We start from the raw sequence: 17,378 nt of genomic DNA, 5'->3' as shown, positions 1-17,378 counted from the left end.
CTTTAAAGGTCCACTTTTGATAGTACTTTTTGACCCGCGCTTTTGATAAAATACCTTTTGAAGAGCAATATTTTTAACTTTTTGGCGGATTTAAGATTTATAAAATTTATCAGAAATATGAATTGATATGTCTCTTTCTTTGTAAAAAATTAGCATTTCATACATTGAATCAGAAATATCTCCCAACATTTTAATGTTTAATCACCTATTTTTATATTTTTAAATTGGTATTTTAAAATTTAACGAATAAATATCTTTTCAAAAAATTGATCTTCCCGGTCATAAAATTAAAAATTTTTCAACAACAAAAATTAGAAGATTCTATTTTTGATGACGAATATAGTTATTATTTATTATTTTTATTTGTAAAAATCAAAATCTAATCTTTTAATAAAATTAACTTCAATCAAATCTATTTTTTTATTCTATTTGAGTAAATTTATCAAGAAATCTAAAAATATGAAAATAATTTAATTTAAAATTAATTAAAATAAATAATTGATATTACTTTCAAATATAAAATACAATTAAATAAAATTTTATAATAAAATGTTTTTCATTTATTAGATTAATTATTGTTATTATGAGCCAAATTTTTTGCACATGATTCAACTATTTATGTTATATCTTTTTTCATTTGTTTTTTAGATTGCATCGAACCCAATGTTTCTTCTAGGGCTTTCTCGAAATTTTCATCCAAAAGTCCTTCACACATATCTAACATCTTATTTAATTAAAAAATTAAGGTTAATTTTAAAAAATACTTTTAGAAAACATTACTTCAAACAACTTTGTATTTATTTTTTACATCTTTACATATTTAAGAGAAACCTCCTAATATTTATCCTAGAATTCTTTTTACATCCTTTCAATTAAATTTCTCAATTAATTTAATTGGTCATCTTTTTCCTAAACAGTAGCTTTCTTAAATAAAATTACTAATAAATTTAAAATTACTTCCTAATATTTGGTGTACGAAATGATTTAATTTTCATAATTTTATTACTCTAAAAGCCATTACTCCTATCTATTTTGAAATTACTCATTTATTTCATCCTTTATAATTTATTGATTTATTTTTCTAAATAATAATGGAAATAAACAAATGATAAAAACTTACTATATATTTATTTAATTCTCTTATTCTTTACAAATCCTCTTCTTTTTACTATGAATTAGTTTCAATTAACTTTTTTATTTACTAATTCTTTTATAATTTAAAACATTTTTCAAATTTTATTTTTTCTTAAATTCTTACTTCATCCATTAGCCCCTCATGTCTTTACAAAAACTAATCTTTTTCTGACATCAAAATTTTATTATCTTATTAAACTTTATCAAGAGCTTCCTAGTATTATTCAGCTTCCATTTTTAAATTTTGCAATTAAATTTAAAGTGCTTCATTTGCTTTATATAAACTTTAATTTATTGCTTCACAGTCCTCTAATTCAAGCATAAACTTTTCTTTCTTTTTAAATAAATATTAAAGTTAAATAGTCAATAAAAATCTCTTACATCAGATTTCATTCTTTTTAGTTCTTGCTTTAATTCAATTAACTCTTCCATAAAATCTTGTTTAACATTTGATTCTTCTGCTTACTCAGTTTATTGTGATTGTTATTGCTACTATTCCTAAATATAATTTAATTAAATTTAGTAAATGAAGGAATAAACTAACATAGTTTAAATTTTACCAAGCTTGTTTTTAGAAATTCTATCTCTTTACTATTGATAATATCTTAATTTTTAAATTGCAGTAATTCTTTCATAAGTTCATCATTTTTTTTCTAATTTAATTTAAAATTTTATTGGAATTTTTTATTTTATTTTAAAATCTACTTTAAGTTATTCTATTTTTTCTTCATTTTTCTTGTGAATATCAATACTATTTTTTGAGTTTGATCCTTTTAATATTTAATTTTCAAGCTATTTAACGTATGTATTTTATTTTTTAAATGAATCCTCTTTCTCTTTAATTGTATCGTTAAGTCTAATTTAATAAAATTATTATAAGCTTTAAAATAAGAATACTTTTAAAATTATAACTTAATACTATGAAATTACAACATTTAGTCCTTTAACTTGCTACTCTAATTTATTGATTTATTTTTTCAAGTTAAATATCTCTATTTTATATGTAGTTTACTGATCGTTTGCCTATGTAAAATTAAAACAGATTTATTGCTAAATACTATAATCATCTTTTAATTTTTACTTATATTAAATTTTCTTGAAGCTATAATTTTTCTTTTTAAACTAATTCTAAACTTTTTTTAAGCTTATTTTCTATAGTTGAAGCTTGACTTCCTATTGCTGGTTATGAATTTTTTGCTTCCTTTTGACTATTTTGAGTATTAAGCCTACTAGATTCTTTACCTATAAAAATTAGATTATTAATAAAACAAAAAATTATCAATACAAACACACCTTCTTAAGTTTTCAAACGAGGAGACAAGATATTTTTATTAGGAGCTTCATTTTATTTCAAAATCTTATTTAATTTGTCTGGCGATACTTAGTTGGTCATAAAATTTTAGCTGTTATAATCATTTTAAATAGAGGAAACCTCTTCGATCTGAAAAGATTGTGGAAAACCATCAAAATGGTTTGAATTAAATTATTATGAATTATTAGTAATGTTGATATTCTAATTTTAGATCTTATCAGAAGCTTAAGTCACTTAGCCAATTTATTATTCTGATTTTGCTAATTCTTAGGCTTGCTATTTATTTGTTAACTTGCTTGTTGGGCTTTAAATTTTCTATTTCATATCAGTATTCATTTATAAATAAAAAATATGCAATTTTTAAATTCTTTTAAGTAAATTTAAAATTTTTTAACAAATATGTGATCATAAATAATCTTGCAAATTTTTATTAAATTTTTTATTTTCTACTTTAAAAATACTTTGTAAAATTTAATTTACAACAAAATGATTCACTAAAATTTAATATTTTCTACCAAAAAAATTATTTTAATTATTATTATAAATCCTAAACTAATTATATTTAGCTTTTTATTGTTTTAATTAGTATCATTTTTCTTTAACATTTATTATATATATGCTATTTACACATTTTTAATTGATGGTAAATAAAGATAATTAATTACTTTCTCAAGATATAAGAAGGATTTAAAATAAATATTAATGAATTTAAAATGTATAATTGCAATACATATATAAGATAAATTATTTTAAGCTACCATATTATTTATTACTAATTTATTGATTTATTAGCAAATTCAATCATGAAATCTAATATTCTCTGCCAAATAAATAGATGTAATTATTAATCTAAATTAGTTATTTTAGGTTATAATCATTTTATTTAGTATATTTTTTCTTTAACATATATTACATTTTTACTATTTTTTTTTTATTGATGGCAAATAACAATAATTACTTTTTCAAAATAAATATTAATAAAAATTTTTAAAAAGCTATAATTAAAATATAAATATATATACTAGATAGGTTAATTTAAAGCTACCATATAAACCAAAAAAATTAATGATATATTTTTTGACTTCATTTAATTTTTTAAGTAAATTAATTACTAAGAGTCTGCTCGATAGAATTTTTTGTGCAGTAAAGTGTTGCATGAACGGGCTTGGATTATCCTACTCTCAATGCTCTTCCTATGCATTGGGCATATGTACTTCTAGACTTTTCATAAGATACCCCAAATATAGGGTGCATAAATATAACATGGTTAGCTTCAATCAGATTAATACCACTTGCAGCTTATTCTATACTCATTATCAAAATGCGAACTTCTGGTACTTTTTTAAAGGTATTTAAACGAATATTAATTTCAGAAGGTTCTCCCAGTAAAACTACATGAGGAATATCTATTTTTTGTAACTTTTATGAAATCTTTTTTGTTAAATCATGGAATTAAGTAAATACAATCACTTTATCTTCAAATGGAATTTTATGGAAGTCATCTAAAAATTTTTCTAACTTGCTCTAATTTTTTTGACTTAATTCAGGATGTATTAACACTGTTTACTTTGAAATTTACTAATTACAGTAGGGACAATCTGGTACAGAGAGACTTTTACATAAGCTCTCAAAGCAATCAAAGCAGAAATTATGAAGGCAATTTGTTACTACAAGCTTATCTCTAAAGCACTAATTATAACATATGTTGCACTCAAACTGTTAATTCTAAATGATTTTTATGATATCATTGTAAAAATTATCTTCACTAAGAAGCATTTCAGCTCTTATTTTCAAATTATTTTTATTTTTTGCATCAGATTCTATTTTTATTTATTCATTAATTTTTCTTAATTGCAATTCTTGCATCTCACGAATCATTTTTATTGCTTGAGGAAAAGATTTTTCATCCAAATCTTCTAAAAACTCATATTATTAAGAGAAAAAACTTAGTATTTCTCTGGCTTAAATCTCATCTTTACAAACAGATCTCATCTTTCCTTGAACTAGAATATTTTGAATTTATTTCATGTATATTTATTCAATATGCTTTTATAGGTCTGGTAGAGGTACTGACCTAGGATTAGATCTCATATTATTTTTAATAAAACTGTCTTATAACTAGTCATACTAGTTCAGTGTATAATACTCCTCACAGAGATTTAAGAGAAAAACCATTGGAAAAGAATCATTAGAAAAATTCAAATTATCTGGTGTGCCAGTTACTCCCCAGCTAAATCTTCTTTTTATATTTTAAATTGCACGGAAGAAATGCTCAATATTTTTTTTAAAAAAAACATCAATTTAATCTAAATCTTATTCTTTTCTTTCTTCATTTTATTTTGAACTAATTAGAGTTTAAGAAATTTCGTGCATCTCATCATAAACAACTCTGTTAAAGTGTACGTTAAAAAGAGTTTTGAGATTAGGATTTTCAATTTATACAACTTGTATAGCAGCTCTATGAGTTAAAATGATATCGTAATCTTAATATATGTTATAGCTTTTTTGAGTTAAAGTTCCATTCACGGTTATTATTTTTAAATTTTAGAAATTTGACCAATCTTCAACAACCAAAACTCTTAAATTTGGAGCAAATTATTAATATTCTTGTTACCATTAATAGAGGATGTTTTTAGTAACAATAATTAAAGAAGGCAAATATACTCCATCATAAGCGATATTTAACTTATTATAAACTTCTGCTTTAGATTCAATATCAAAGCGATCACCAGCTGGCATACTCATTAAGGCGTCTTGGCTAATTTAATTACGTAAGTCCCAAGACTTTTTGAAAGATGGATCATTAAGCTATGATCCTATCGTAGTCAATGCAATAACTGTTATAGTTTTTCCACTGCCTATTTCACTAGCTAAAATTCCTCCAGGCATGTAATATTTCTTTGATTTAAGTTAATGCTTTTTTAGCAGCTTCTTTGGATTTGAAGGATGGAAAAAGAAACCAGTATCTAATAAAGGTATGAACTATAAATCATTATTAAACGTTAAAAATGGATTGAACTCTAAACTGCTCATCCATCCCACTTCCTTCTTCTAGTGTTCAAAAAGGTTATCATAAAATGTAACAAGTAAAGGATTTACAGTAGTATCGTCGTAAGAATTAGGTATTTCTCTTAACTAAAGTCTATTATCTTCATCATCCGTATCAGAAACATATTAAGCATACCTTTTTATAATATCCTAGAAGTAGAAAGTTTCCAAGAGCTATTACCAAGCAGAGTTAATTTCACCCTCATAAAAAGAGGAACAACAATTAATGTCAAGTAAGAAACCCCATCTTTATTTGTGAATAATAAATCTGCCAACACCTTTAGAGAGAGCAAATAGCTATTTGTTAAATAATATATCTTTAGCATCTTCTGTGATATTAACTTCTCTACTCAATCTTTCATTTTTTGGGTTTACTAAAGGCTCCCATATAAAACTATATGGATTACTGTTTCCAGCTTCCTCTAATATCAATATATCTTCGCTATGAACTTTAACACTACTAATTTTAAAGAAGATTGAGCTTGCATAATTCTACTTTTCATTTTTAAATAAATTCTTAAAAAGTTATAAATTGTTATTTTATTCCAATTCATTCATTTTTGTATCTGCAAGTAAATTATATTTATTCCTAATTTAATTTGAAGCTTCTATTCCTACCTTTACATTTAAATCATTTTTGTATCTGCTATTATCAATTAATAACTATTCATATTCCTGCTCAATAAATTATTGGTATAGCTAGCTCTGTATATTATTGAAGGCAAAATATTTGTTTTAAGCATAATTTAAATTATAAATTAAATAGTCGATGTAATTTAACCCTTTATTCTTTAAACGTTTCTATTGCTTTTACTTCAATTATTATTAGTCTTTGTTGATCTACTTATTTTACTAAGCAATGTTAGGTTATAACTATTATTAATTTTAGGCAAAACCAATTTATTGCTACTACAAAACATTTGATAAAATCTAAGCATTCTATATTCTACGTTATTATTCCTCATGATATTATTTTTGATGAGAAAAAAAGCATCCCATTTTTATAATTAAGTTTAATATTTTATTATTTCTAATATGTGTTTAAAACTTATATTTTATTATAAATACTGTTTAATTAATCTTATCCTAAGATCTTGGTCATAGTTATATATATTAAATTGTAACTAAATTAAAAAAAATCTTCTATTACAAATTTGTAAAGCATCTATTCTTTTGATTTGAAAGCTATTTTAAGTGTCGCCAATATTTTTTTAACAATAGGCCTTATCAGTTAACAAACAAACTTCTTTTCTATAGGTAAGGTACTTATTAGTATATAATATAAAATTGCAAACTTATTTTCTATTTTATTTTTTTTATTATTTTTATTATAAATCGTACTAAAATAATTTTTTTTTCCATTTTTTATTTTTATCAAAATTAAAATTATTTTTTTTTTGTAATCATACTTAAATTTCATTTTAAAAATATCTGATCATTTTTTATGAGTTGAAATCTCTAATCAAATTTATTTTCACTTTTTCTCTTTAAAGTAAAAGAAATTAATTATTTTTAGGTTTGGTTTAAGATATTTATGAAATATGGGAAAAATATATAATTAATAATTATTTAAAATTTTGATATTTTCTAAAAAAGAAAAGTAAAAGGAAAAATAAATAAATAAATAAATATATTAATAAAAGCTCTCTGAAATACAGAAAATTTAATAAATGAGCTGAATTTCATTTGAGCTGATTATTAGTATATAAAAATGATAGATTATCTATAAAAAATGAGACAAATACATTAAAAATATTTATTTCAATTAAGTTTTTTAAAAATAATTCCCCTGTTTCTATTTAAAAGCTGAATCTAATGGTTATACAGGCTTTAATCCATTCAAACAGAATTAGCTTTTAAATTAGATGCGCTTTCTCGATAGCAAGAGATAAATATTTTTAAAGCTCATAAAATTCAAATATTTTATTTTTTTTACAATTTTTTAGCAATAATACATTAACATATATTATAAAAGCTATTTTTTAAAGAATATTTAGATTTTGAATTATGAAATTTAAAAAGATGTGATTGAGATTCTGCTGCTGACTTTGATTTCCTTCTAATTAAAAATTTAAATTAAATATAAATAACAATAAAAATTAAACAAAAATAAATAAATATTAAAAATAAAGATAAAGATAAAATTAAATTAAATTAAAATTATCAATTAAAAACAAATAAATAAAAATCAAAAATTAACAAAATAGAAATAAATAAAAAAGATTAAATAAATAATAAGATACATTCAAATTTTTTAATTAATAAATTTTGAATACTTACTTTTCAAATAAAAAGAAAGCATTACAGTAAAATTCAGAATTTATTTCATATTTATTTTTTAGCAAATATTAAAAGCTTTTAAGAAATTCAAAAGGTTTTATTGCAAATCTGAGATAATTTTTGTTCTTATTAATTTTTATGAATATTATAATTTTTAAAACTAATACATTTAGAATAAATATAATTTTTATTTATTTTTTTAATAATTAACTAAATAAACAGTTAAATAATAATTTCTCAAAAGCTATACAAAGAATTTATAGGATGAGATATAGATCGAATATATATAATAATCTTTCCGATATGGTTACTTATTTTTCAATAAATTTAATTATAAAAATATTTAGAAATAGATGAAACTAATTATATTAAAAACTAGTTTCATACTTTCTATTTAAAGATTAATTAGTAATGATGGTAAAACTGAGTTAAATTATTGTTGTTTTTTATAAAATTTTCAAAAAATTATAATTGCATTAAATTAAATTAGAGATTGTAATTTTAGGTTTAGTTTATAATAAGGTACAAAGAAAAGATACTATATTTTTATTAAATATTAAACAAATGGATATACAATTCTGATTACTTTATTTATAGAAGTAAATCTTATATTATAGTTTTAATGATTATAAATATTTTTAAAATCTACAAAGACGAACATATAACTGAATCTAATATTTTTTAATATTTAAAATAACCAAATGACATGATTATTTATGTATATTCTTATTAAAAATTTAATTAGTAATGATAAAAAAAATATTTAATTACTAATTTTATTTTTTAAATGCAAATTTTATAATTCCATAAACTCTAAAATGAGTAATTAATATGATTAATATGTTTTACATATATATATATATATATATTCAATAATAAATATCTTAAATATTATTTTGTAGTATAAATTTAATTAATAATTTCATAAATTATATCATATATCTTACTTGCATATTTCGCATTCTAAATCATAGTCATAAGTAAAAAACTGTTATTTGCATGAAATACAAATTTTTTCTATTTCATCTAATGAACCACGTCTTCTTTTTCTGTTAATTTAATTTACTAGGGATGTTAAATAATAATCATTTTCATAATAATTTAAATCATTTATATTTTAGGTTTAAAAATCTAATTATTGTTATTGTTCTTGCTATTATTATTAAAACAATTGACACTCATAGCATTCAAATAAATAATTTAATAAATCATATTATTTGCTGTACTAAATAGAATTAATAATAGTTATCATATTTTAATTATTGTTTAAGTTTGCTTTTCTACACCATTTACATTACAAATAAGCAAATTAGAGAAGATGATAAACCTATTTTTATCCTAAAAATATTTTCAAAGGCATTGGAAAATCTTTTATTAGAACATTAACACTTTGTTCATTTGCAAAACTTATTTTAAATATACAATCTAAGCATATATTAAATTACTTATCTAAGAAGGTAAATTCAAAAAAATTTAACTAATTTTAGTTTGCTTCATTAGTTTAGATGTTTTGGAATTAGGTGCAAGCTAAACATTAATCTTAATTTATTTTTTAGCACTATAAATGATAAAGAAAGTATTGAATTTGAAAAAATTATTGATTATTTTGATTATATAAACTATTTAATTACAATAAATTTGTATTATATAAGCATTGAGAGCATATTTTTACAGTGTCTTTGTTACAACTTTAAGCAATATCATCTTACAACTTAATTTATATAAGTTCATTATAACATATTTAGCAGAATTATTGAGTTTCAATATTTTAAATCTTCATCAGACATTCTTCATTTATAAAATCTATGAAATATTAATTGAGGCTAGGCTTAAAGCAAACATCTACTTCTCCTTATATAGATTCTAAATAAATTTAATAGTCTTTTTACTAGTGATATTAGTTTTAAAAAAAAATCTTTTCTCTTAAACAATTTAAACAAAATAAACAATCTTAAAGTTTGTCTATATTTTCTTCAACATTTTAATCGTTGTTTTCGTCTATATTAAGATTAAGAGAATCTTTAATTTATTAAGTTTTCTCTATATTTTAAGTATTATTTTTATTATATGAGTCTTCCTATTGACATTTTTACTAGTTATTGATGGTATCTATCGATTCTTTCTAATTTATATGTAAATCGCTTTGATTTTAGTTTAAGTTATTTTTGATTTACATTTCTTAAAGTTATTTTGTAAAAATAATATGAAGTTTTTAAAATTCATAATACTATTGTTGAATTTAATTGCAACAAATACATTATGATTAAGCAATATTTTACTTAACCAATTCATAGAAACATTATTATATTTAAAGAGGAGTAAGCATAGAATTACTGGGTCCTTCAAGTCTAAAAATAGTATATTAATTTTAATAACAGCTTTTACATATAAATAAATCATTTTGTAATTGTAAAACTACATCTTAGCAGCTATTACAACAGAAGCACACATGTTTTTTTATTATTTTATTTATGCTTTGATATTTATCATCATCTTCTAAAAATAAATTATCATTTAAATCATTTTAATTATAATTATTTTAATAAAGGTTTTCCTCAGAATTTAAATTATATTACTCATCTACTTTTCCTTCATAAAAACTAGATTATTTAATATTTATAGGAGATTCATTTTTGAGTAAATTATCATCTATTTTGTCTTCATACTCAATATTTTTTTAATTTTATTACTATTTTTAAAGAATAATAGGTTCATCAAAGCAGAAGTACATGTGTTATTAACTAAATTGCTAATCAAATAGTATATCATAATGTCCTCCTGTATACCACACAGAAATATTTATTTATAATTCTTATCCAATCTTTTCATTGCTATTTTCCTAGATTTCCTTTGAGCCAAATGTTAACAAATTGTGAATTAAAGTAGTATCATCATTGTAATAGATATTTTGAAGCTAAAGTTTGCACTTAAAAGCCTTTTATTAATTTTATAAAATACTTTTATTTTCCATTCATAGATATATATTTTATAATAAAATATTTTCTATTTTAATAAAATAGTTAATCGTAATATTAACAAATTGAAAATCATACCCTTGCTGCTAACGAGAATACTAAGTCTGAAGCACTTTATCCATATATTAGTAGCATATTCGTAATTTCATTAGTCATTGAGTCATCAATGAAGAATTTAGAATCGCTATCTTATTTCATATTTTCATATTCTACTAGTAATAAATTTTTACAAACAATAATCAAGCTGAAGTCTAACTAAGGATTGCTGTTATAAAATTCTAAAAAATTAGCTACAGAAAAGTGATTTTATTTCTTTTTGTTTACCAGCATTTAAAGCAAAAAACTTATTGCTATTGTTTTTATTTCTTCACTTTAATTACTTGTAGAGTTTTTGCTAATTTTTTCTACTATACAAGGTTCTGTTGTTTCGGTTTATAAATTATAATTAGTTTATTTCTAAAATGTTTTTTGATTACTGCTTATGATATTCTCTCTTGCTTCATCAAGAGTATTACTTGATTCAAAAGAAAGAACTGAACTCTTAAAAGTTTCTTCTTTGAAATCTTCTTCTTTGTTTTATTCTTATATATAATTTATTTCCTTTAAGTTTTATATTATCTTGATTAGCTCAGTAAGATATTCGCATGATTCGATCAATGATATTTTTAAAATATAAGATACAATAAATGATCTATAGAAGCAATTTCCATCTCCTCTTACAGAAAGATAAGTCCAAAAATTATTGCAAATATTATCTAGTATGCTTTTTTATGTGCTTTTTAAATCTTTTTCATCTTCTTTTAATAATTTTTTTAATTTTAAATCAAGTAATCCTGACTCATAAATACTATTGACTCTATTATCTACAATTTGACTCAATTTATTTTCAGCAGGTACATTTTCATTAAGATGTTTTAAATTTAATGCTGTAATCCTGGCTATATCTTCTAAAGAAGGATCATCACTAAAATAATTGCTAAGATTTTCTAGATCTTACAATTAAAATTGAAAAAACTCATCATTTCTATTTTGCATTTTTTGAATTTTGCTTAATTCTTTTGAAATTTAATACACTCAAAATTTTTGATAATGTTAATTATTTATTTATTACTTTTTAAACTTCAAAGAAAAATAAAGTAATTGTATCTATCAGATATTTATTGATGGATGACTCATATTTTTACAAACTAATATAAGTTTTTAGAATATTATGAACAAAAATTTAAACAAACATTTCTAAAACAAACAAACAATCAAACTCTAAAATTTAAAATATATTAATATGCTTATTTATATATCAAAACAATTAGATAAAGCAAATATCTATATTTTATTATATTTATAAATGAACTTCAAGATTTATGCAAATTAAATTATTATTCATACAAATCTAAAAACAATATTTAAAAGTGGAAATATTTTTTTTCTATTATTTGTTTTGTGAATTTTAATCAAATTATTTATTTAGTTAATCAAATATCAACATTTCCAAACTAAAAATCAAGAATAAAACAATTTTCATAACCTTGAATTAATTTGATTTATTTTATGATTTTTGATGAAATAGTCAAAAATTTAGTACATTTACTAAGGAACTTCATAAACAGGAGCATGGCTCCCACCGTCAAGAGTGAATAGGTATGTTTTAGGATTATATTTAGCTAAAGTTTGATAATTATATACTGCATTATCATAAGTTATGACTATATCTTCTGTTCCATGATAAATAAGAATAGGACATTTAATATCTTAGCACCTATCTGAAATATCCCAAATTCCTAAATAAGCAGTAGCATCAACATAATTTCTTTGGCTAAACAATTAATCAAAAATTATATCTAAAAATCCTTCCTCACATTAGTTATTTTTAGGAAGTATTCTGTCTTATATTATATTTTCAAAAACGAATTGCTGATTTTCTCTTGTTAACAGATTGCCAATTTTCTGTAATCTTTTTTTAATTTCTATTACATCCTTTACTCTTCCTGCTTTTGACATAAATGGAAATCCTTAAAGATTTACTGATGCCATTAATATCATTGTTTCTATAAGCGTAGGTTATAGAAGAGCAACAGACATAGCTACAGCGCCTCCTAAGCTCCATCCTATAATTTAAATTTTATTCAGATTTTGCTTTTCACAAAAAGATACCACATCTTTAGCAAAATCAAACAATGATTCAATTTAGTGATTATAAGTTGACTTGCCAAATCCTCGAAGATCTAAAGTGTATACATTGTACTCTTTCAAATACTTTAAAAAAGGATCCCAATTTCTTTAGCCACAAAAATTACCATGGATCAAAAGAATATTTTTAGGATTATTAACACTTGAGATAGCAGTATATTTACGATACGATAGAATCTCACCTGAATCAACTTTTTAATCCATCATTTATCAATATTTTTGATTTCTAAATTAAAAAACTGAATAAAATTAATTGTAAACAATCAAATAAATTATATGTTAAATTATTAAATTCAAGATTTAAAAACAAAATCTTTTTCTTAATAAGGCTAATAGGGCTCTAAAGTAAATAATAGTGGTAAAATAATATTTATCAATTTTTAAAAAAGCAAATTAAGCATATTGAAAGTGCTAATAAATATAAAAAAATATGCTTTAAAATATTATTTTACTGTTTTTTGTTTTATAAAAAAATTTTTGGAGATATTTAAAAAATATTTATCTCTTGGAGAGTTATTATTAATTTAAATGTTTGATAGTATTCAGTTCTGATAATTATTAATAGATCAAATTAAAATAAGAAAGAATTTATACCTTCAATTATGAGTATAGAGTAATATAAATAACAAGCTAATTATTCATACCAAAAGAAGAGTCCACTCCCTCTACAGAATGTGACTTAACAAATTTAAAATACTATTCGAATAAAAGAAAATTTTGAAAGCCCTATATCATCTTCTAGCAACTATTAGTTCAGTACTAAAAGTAGATAGAAGTCAGAGAATTGTAGTTAGGGAAATGTTAATTAAGTTTTAAGTTCATAGGAAATCGTTAGTAAATATAACATGTATCTTTGTTCAACTAAATCTGCAAATAGAGAGTCATTAAACTCCTTCACCAAGCGAAACAATTTTTTAAATAAAGAAACACTATAAGACAGTTTAAGTACCAAGTTGACTGATTCTTGTAATGTAAATCCTTTGCTATCTTAAAATTTTAGCAATTCTAAGAGTCCTGCGAGAAGTTTATTAGGGGAAAACGCACAAATAGAAAGAACAAAATCAGAAGACAAAATAGCTAGTAATAAAATATTTTTGTAGTCTAGCAAAAGTACTGCTGCAATAGCTTTTCCTTAGCAGTAAGACTTTAAAATAGAACACGAAAGCAACAATTCCACTAATGAATTTAAGTTGCAGCTAATTAGAAAATTAGGAGAGCTAGAAATAGAATTGAAAAAAGAAAGCATAAAAAATTAAAACCTAGAATATGATAATAAAAACTTGCGTACAACAATCCATAAACTACAAGACTAATTTAAATCTTAGTCAAAAGATAATTTAGATTTAAGGAAGACTATCGATAGCCTAAACAAAGAGATAGCATAATACATAAAAATACAGAAAGAGTAATTAATTATTCGTTATTATTACAATTAATTTTATAGCATAAATCTTCAATTAATATTTTGAAATAATACTTTATCATATCCGTTAAACTCAAAATTTATTGAAAGCTAATAAAGACCAAATTAATTTAATCTAATATTTACTCTAGTGCTAAACTTTCATGCACGATAAATTGTTAAATAAGCAAATCAATTTGAAATATTTCATTGTAAACTGAAGCAGTTTTATTCAATTCATAAAATATGATTCTAAAAAAGTAATAAAAATTCATTAACCTAATAATTTATTTGATGTAAAAAAAAGAGAGTAGCAATTAGAGATGTAAGAAAAGAGATTACAATAAATATTTGAGAAAACAGAAATAGAATAAAAATTGAGCAACGAGTGTGATAGGCTTACAAGCATTATTGAAGACAAAGAAAGTTAAATTGCTAAATGGATGGAAAAATTTATGAACTTAAAGGAAATAAAGCAGTAAATAATATCAATGTATTATAACTAATTAATACTTATTTTAAATTTAAAGAAAGGAATTATCTTCTCCTAAAAGTTCTAAAGTTGAACAATAATTGAATGTTCTTAGAGAGTAGGTGTCAATAGATTAAAATGAATTATTTTAACTGAAATAATAAAACAATTAGCTTTAAAACTAGCTAGAAGAGACTGGAAAAGAAAAAGATAAATTAAAATTAAATAACTAAATGCTTATGGAACAAATTCGATAAAATAGCTAAATTATTCACTCATAATAATAAAAATTATAAGATTTAGATGGATAGAATAAAAATAGTGAGAAAAATAAAAAGGTAGATTTTATGATAATTAAATATTTTTCTCTTATGAAAGATAATAAATTGCTTTTAAGTTAAGAATTTATATTATTTTAAATTAGGTTTATGAACAAAGATTGGAAGAAATTCAAAAAATAAAAGAAGATTTAGAGTTGAAATAAATTGAATTAGAAAAGATAAATGAAGATTTAGTATATTAAAACAGAGAGCTGAAAAATCTCTAATAAAAAGGGGAGAAGCAAAATTAAATTTAAAAATAGAAATATGAAGAGAGAATTTCTGAGTATTAATAAGTTTTACAAGATTTAAAAAAGCAAATAGATGATTTAAATTAAAAGAATATAGAATTAAAGAATAGTTTAAAAATAAAATGTGAAGAATAAAACAATACCAAAGACTAAATCAGCTAATTTAAAGAATAGATTAAAATACTTTCAGAAGATTTAAACGAGAAGAATGATAAATTAATTTAAATAAGCAAGAAAGAGAGTTCAGAAAAAATGAAATAATTTGGATTTACCTAATCAGCTGAGGTTGAATAATTGCGTTTAAAAACAAGGCTTCAAGAACTTGAACAAGAGCTCTAAGCTTAAAGATGTGACTATGACAGATTGATAACAAAGATTTCAGAAATTTAAAAATAAAATGATGATTTATTGAATCAACTTTAATCTTAGCAAAAAAGTCATAAAGTATAATTGGAAGAATTAGAAAAAAATTACTAACAGCTCACCTAAACTTAAATTGTAAATACAAAAATTAGATTTTTAGAGTTTAATTTTTCTATAAAATAATTAGTAATATGATTTAATTATGTAAATAAAAGGATAGAGAAGTAAAAAAAGTTGTCCTAGAAAGTGAAAGAAACAAATTTTTCTCTGAAAACTAACAAAAATTAACAGAAAAGCAAATCTAAGCATATAAAGAAAAGATTTAAGAAATGGAGGGAGAGATCTAAAACTACTAAAATAAACTCTAAAATGAAATCTAAAAGGAACAGCTAGCTAGTTCAAGGAAATAAATAGATAAATTGCTTGAAGAAAAAGTATTTAATAGTTTTTAATATTTAAAATAATATTAAATCAATAGAATAATTAATTAAAGGAAACTTTAATATAAAAGGAGGAAGAAACTAAGAAGTTGAAGAAATTAAATGAAGAGCTTTAAATCTAAGTAAGAAATTAGTAAAATATCTTAAATTTAGCAAAGGAAAAAGAAGATGAAAATAAAAGATAAACTGAATAATAGTTTAATGATTTGAGAAAGCAGATTGAAATTCTTCATTTAGAGTCGAGAAATAAGTAAATAGCCCAAAAAGAATAAGAAAAAAAATTGCACGATGTAAGTTAATTTTTTATTTGCATTAGTTTGTAAATTATTTTATAAAGAGGATATAGGAGGCTATTTAAAAATTCAACAGAGACTTAGGCTAAAAGGAATAAGATATTCAATTTTTTGAAAAAGAAAATGAGAATTTGTAAATTTAGTTTTTTTATTTTTAAATTAAATAAGGTAATTAATTTATTTTTAATAAATATTTAAAGAAACAGAATTATAACTTAGTAAAAGATGACTATCAATTAACTTTAAAATAGAGTTTAAAAAAGTATTGCTTCCTAAAATGAGGATGAATTGCTTAAATCTTTAGGATTAAACAGTTTAGTAGAAGATAGGAACAATGAGGATACTGATTAAAAATAATAAAGCTTCAAATAATTCTAGATAGTTAATTCTATGAAAGAAGAAAAATTTATGAATAAATAGCCTTCTTAATCAAAGCTTCATAACTTTCCTACTTTTAGAGAAGATGCTTAAATACCATAGCAATTGAACTAATAAAAATCTTAGAAAAGTTTATTTACATAACAAAATTTTAATATTAATAATGAGATTAATACATGGAAATGCTAAGAAGAAACACCTATTTCTGACTCTGAATCAAAAATTGAGAAACACGAACTCTCTAATTGGAGCTAGGATGAATAAATGATAGATAAGTTACAAGATTAACAGTAAGTTAGTTTCAGCTTATAATAATAGTACTTTTAAAGAGAATAAGCAGAAGGCTCTGAAGTATAGAGCGATGCAGAGGAATTCCATATACCACTTTATCAAAAAAATGAATGAATATTTGATTGATTTGAATAATTAATACCGTTAAATAAAAAAATTTTAGAGTTTACTAAAATAATAAAATTAATTAATTTACTAAATAAACTTTTTTGTATATAAATATAATTTAAGC

The 17,378-nt window shown here is 21.7% G+C and overlaps 5 protein-coding genes across 5 annotated transcripts; 1 reads left to right on the top strand and 4 right to left on the bottom strand. All coding sequences in view use genetic code 6, as the record gives it.

Moving 5' to 3' along the window:
• Window positions 1–556: 556 nt before the first annotated feature.
• On the bottom strand, window positions 557–2,836 carry TTHERM_00933260 (hypothetical protein; the record flags this gene model as incomplete). Its single annotated transcript, XM_001021882.2, has 11 exons — window positions 2,428–2,836; window positions 2,216–2,376; window positions 2,054–2,157; window positions 1,840–1,990; window positions 1,695–1,787; window positions 1,516–1,632; window positions 1,259–1,468; window positions 1,121–1,207; window positions 958–1,056; window positions 781–909; window positions 557–724 (listed from the first exon to the last, which is right to left on the bottom strand). Exons 1-11 carry the CDS (start codon window positions 2,780–2,782, stop codon window positions 557–559), a joined length of 1,674 nt encoding a protein of 557 aa, XP_001021882.2. The 5' UTR covers window positions 2,783–2,836.
• A 693-nt stretch (window positions 2,837–3,529) lies between these two features.
• Window positions 3,530–6,493, bottom strand: TTHERM_00933250 (helicase carboxy-terminal domain protein; the record flags this gene model as incomplete). The annotated part of the gene is made up of 1 exon (XM_001021881.1): window positions 3,530–6,493. One exon carries the CDS (start codon window positions 6,491–6,493, stop codon window positions 3,530–3,532), a length of 2,964 nt encoding a protein of 987 aa, XP_001021881.1.
• Window positions 6,494–8,708: 2,215 nt separating this feature from the next.
• TTHERM_00933230 (hypothetical protein) lies at window positions 8,709–11,784 on the bottom strand (the record flags this gene model as incomplete). Its single annotated transcript, XM_001021879.2, has 2 exons — window positions 8,709–10,709; window positions 10,828–11,784. 2 exons carry the CDS (start codon window positions 11,782–11,784, stop codon window positions 8,709–8,711), a joined length of 2,958 nt encoding a protein of 985 aa, XP_001021879.2.
• A 483-nt stretch (window positions 11,785–12,267) lies between these two features.
• Window positions 12,268–13,143, bottom strand: TTHERM_00933220 (alpha/beta fold hydrolase; the record flags this gene model as incomplete). Its single annotated transcript, XM_001021878.3, has 1 exon — window positions 12,268–13,143. The coding sequence occupies one exon, from the start codon at window positions 13,141–13,143 to the stop codon at window positions 12,268–12,270; it is 876 nt and encodes a 291-aa protein (XP_001021878.1).
• Window positions 13,144–13,484: 341 nt separating this feature from the next.
• Window positions 13,485–17,260, top strand: TTHERM_00933210 (hypothetical protein; the record flags this gene model as incomplete). The annotated part of the gene is made up of 8 exons (XM_001021877.2): window positions 13,485–14,341; window positions 14,646–14,816; window positions 14,869–15,148; window positions 15,235–15,879; window positions 15,960–16,178; window positions 16,238–16,474; window positions 16,522–16,610; window positions 16,678–17,260. The coding sequence occupies exons 1-8, from the start codon at window positions 13,539–13,541 to the stop codon at window positions 17,258–17,260; spliced, it is 3,027 nt and encodes a 1,008-aa protein (XP_001021877.2). The 5' UTR covers window positions 13,485–13,538.
• Window positions 17,261–17,378: the final 118 nt, after the last annotated feature.

Source organism: Tetrahymena thermophila, assembly GCF_000189635.1.
Source record: "Tetrahymena thermophila SB210 genomic scaffold scf_8254503, whole genome shotgun sequence".
Classification (NCBI taxonomy): Eukaryota; Ciliophora; class Oligohymenophorea; order Hymenostomatida; family Tetrahymenidae; genus Tetrahymena; species Tetrahymena thermophila.
Note: the sequence above shows the minus strand (reverse complement) of the source record. Positions and strands in the feature narration are given on the sequence as shown.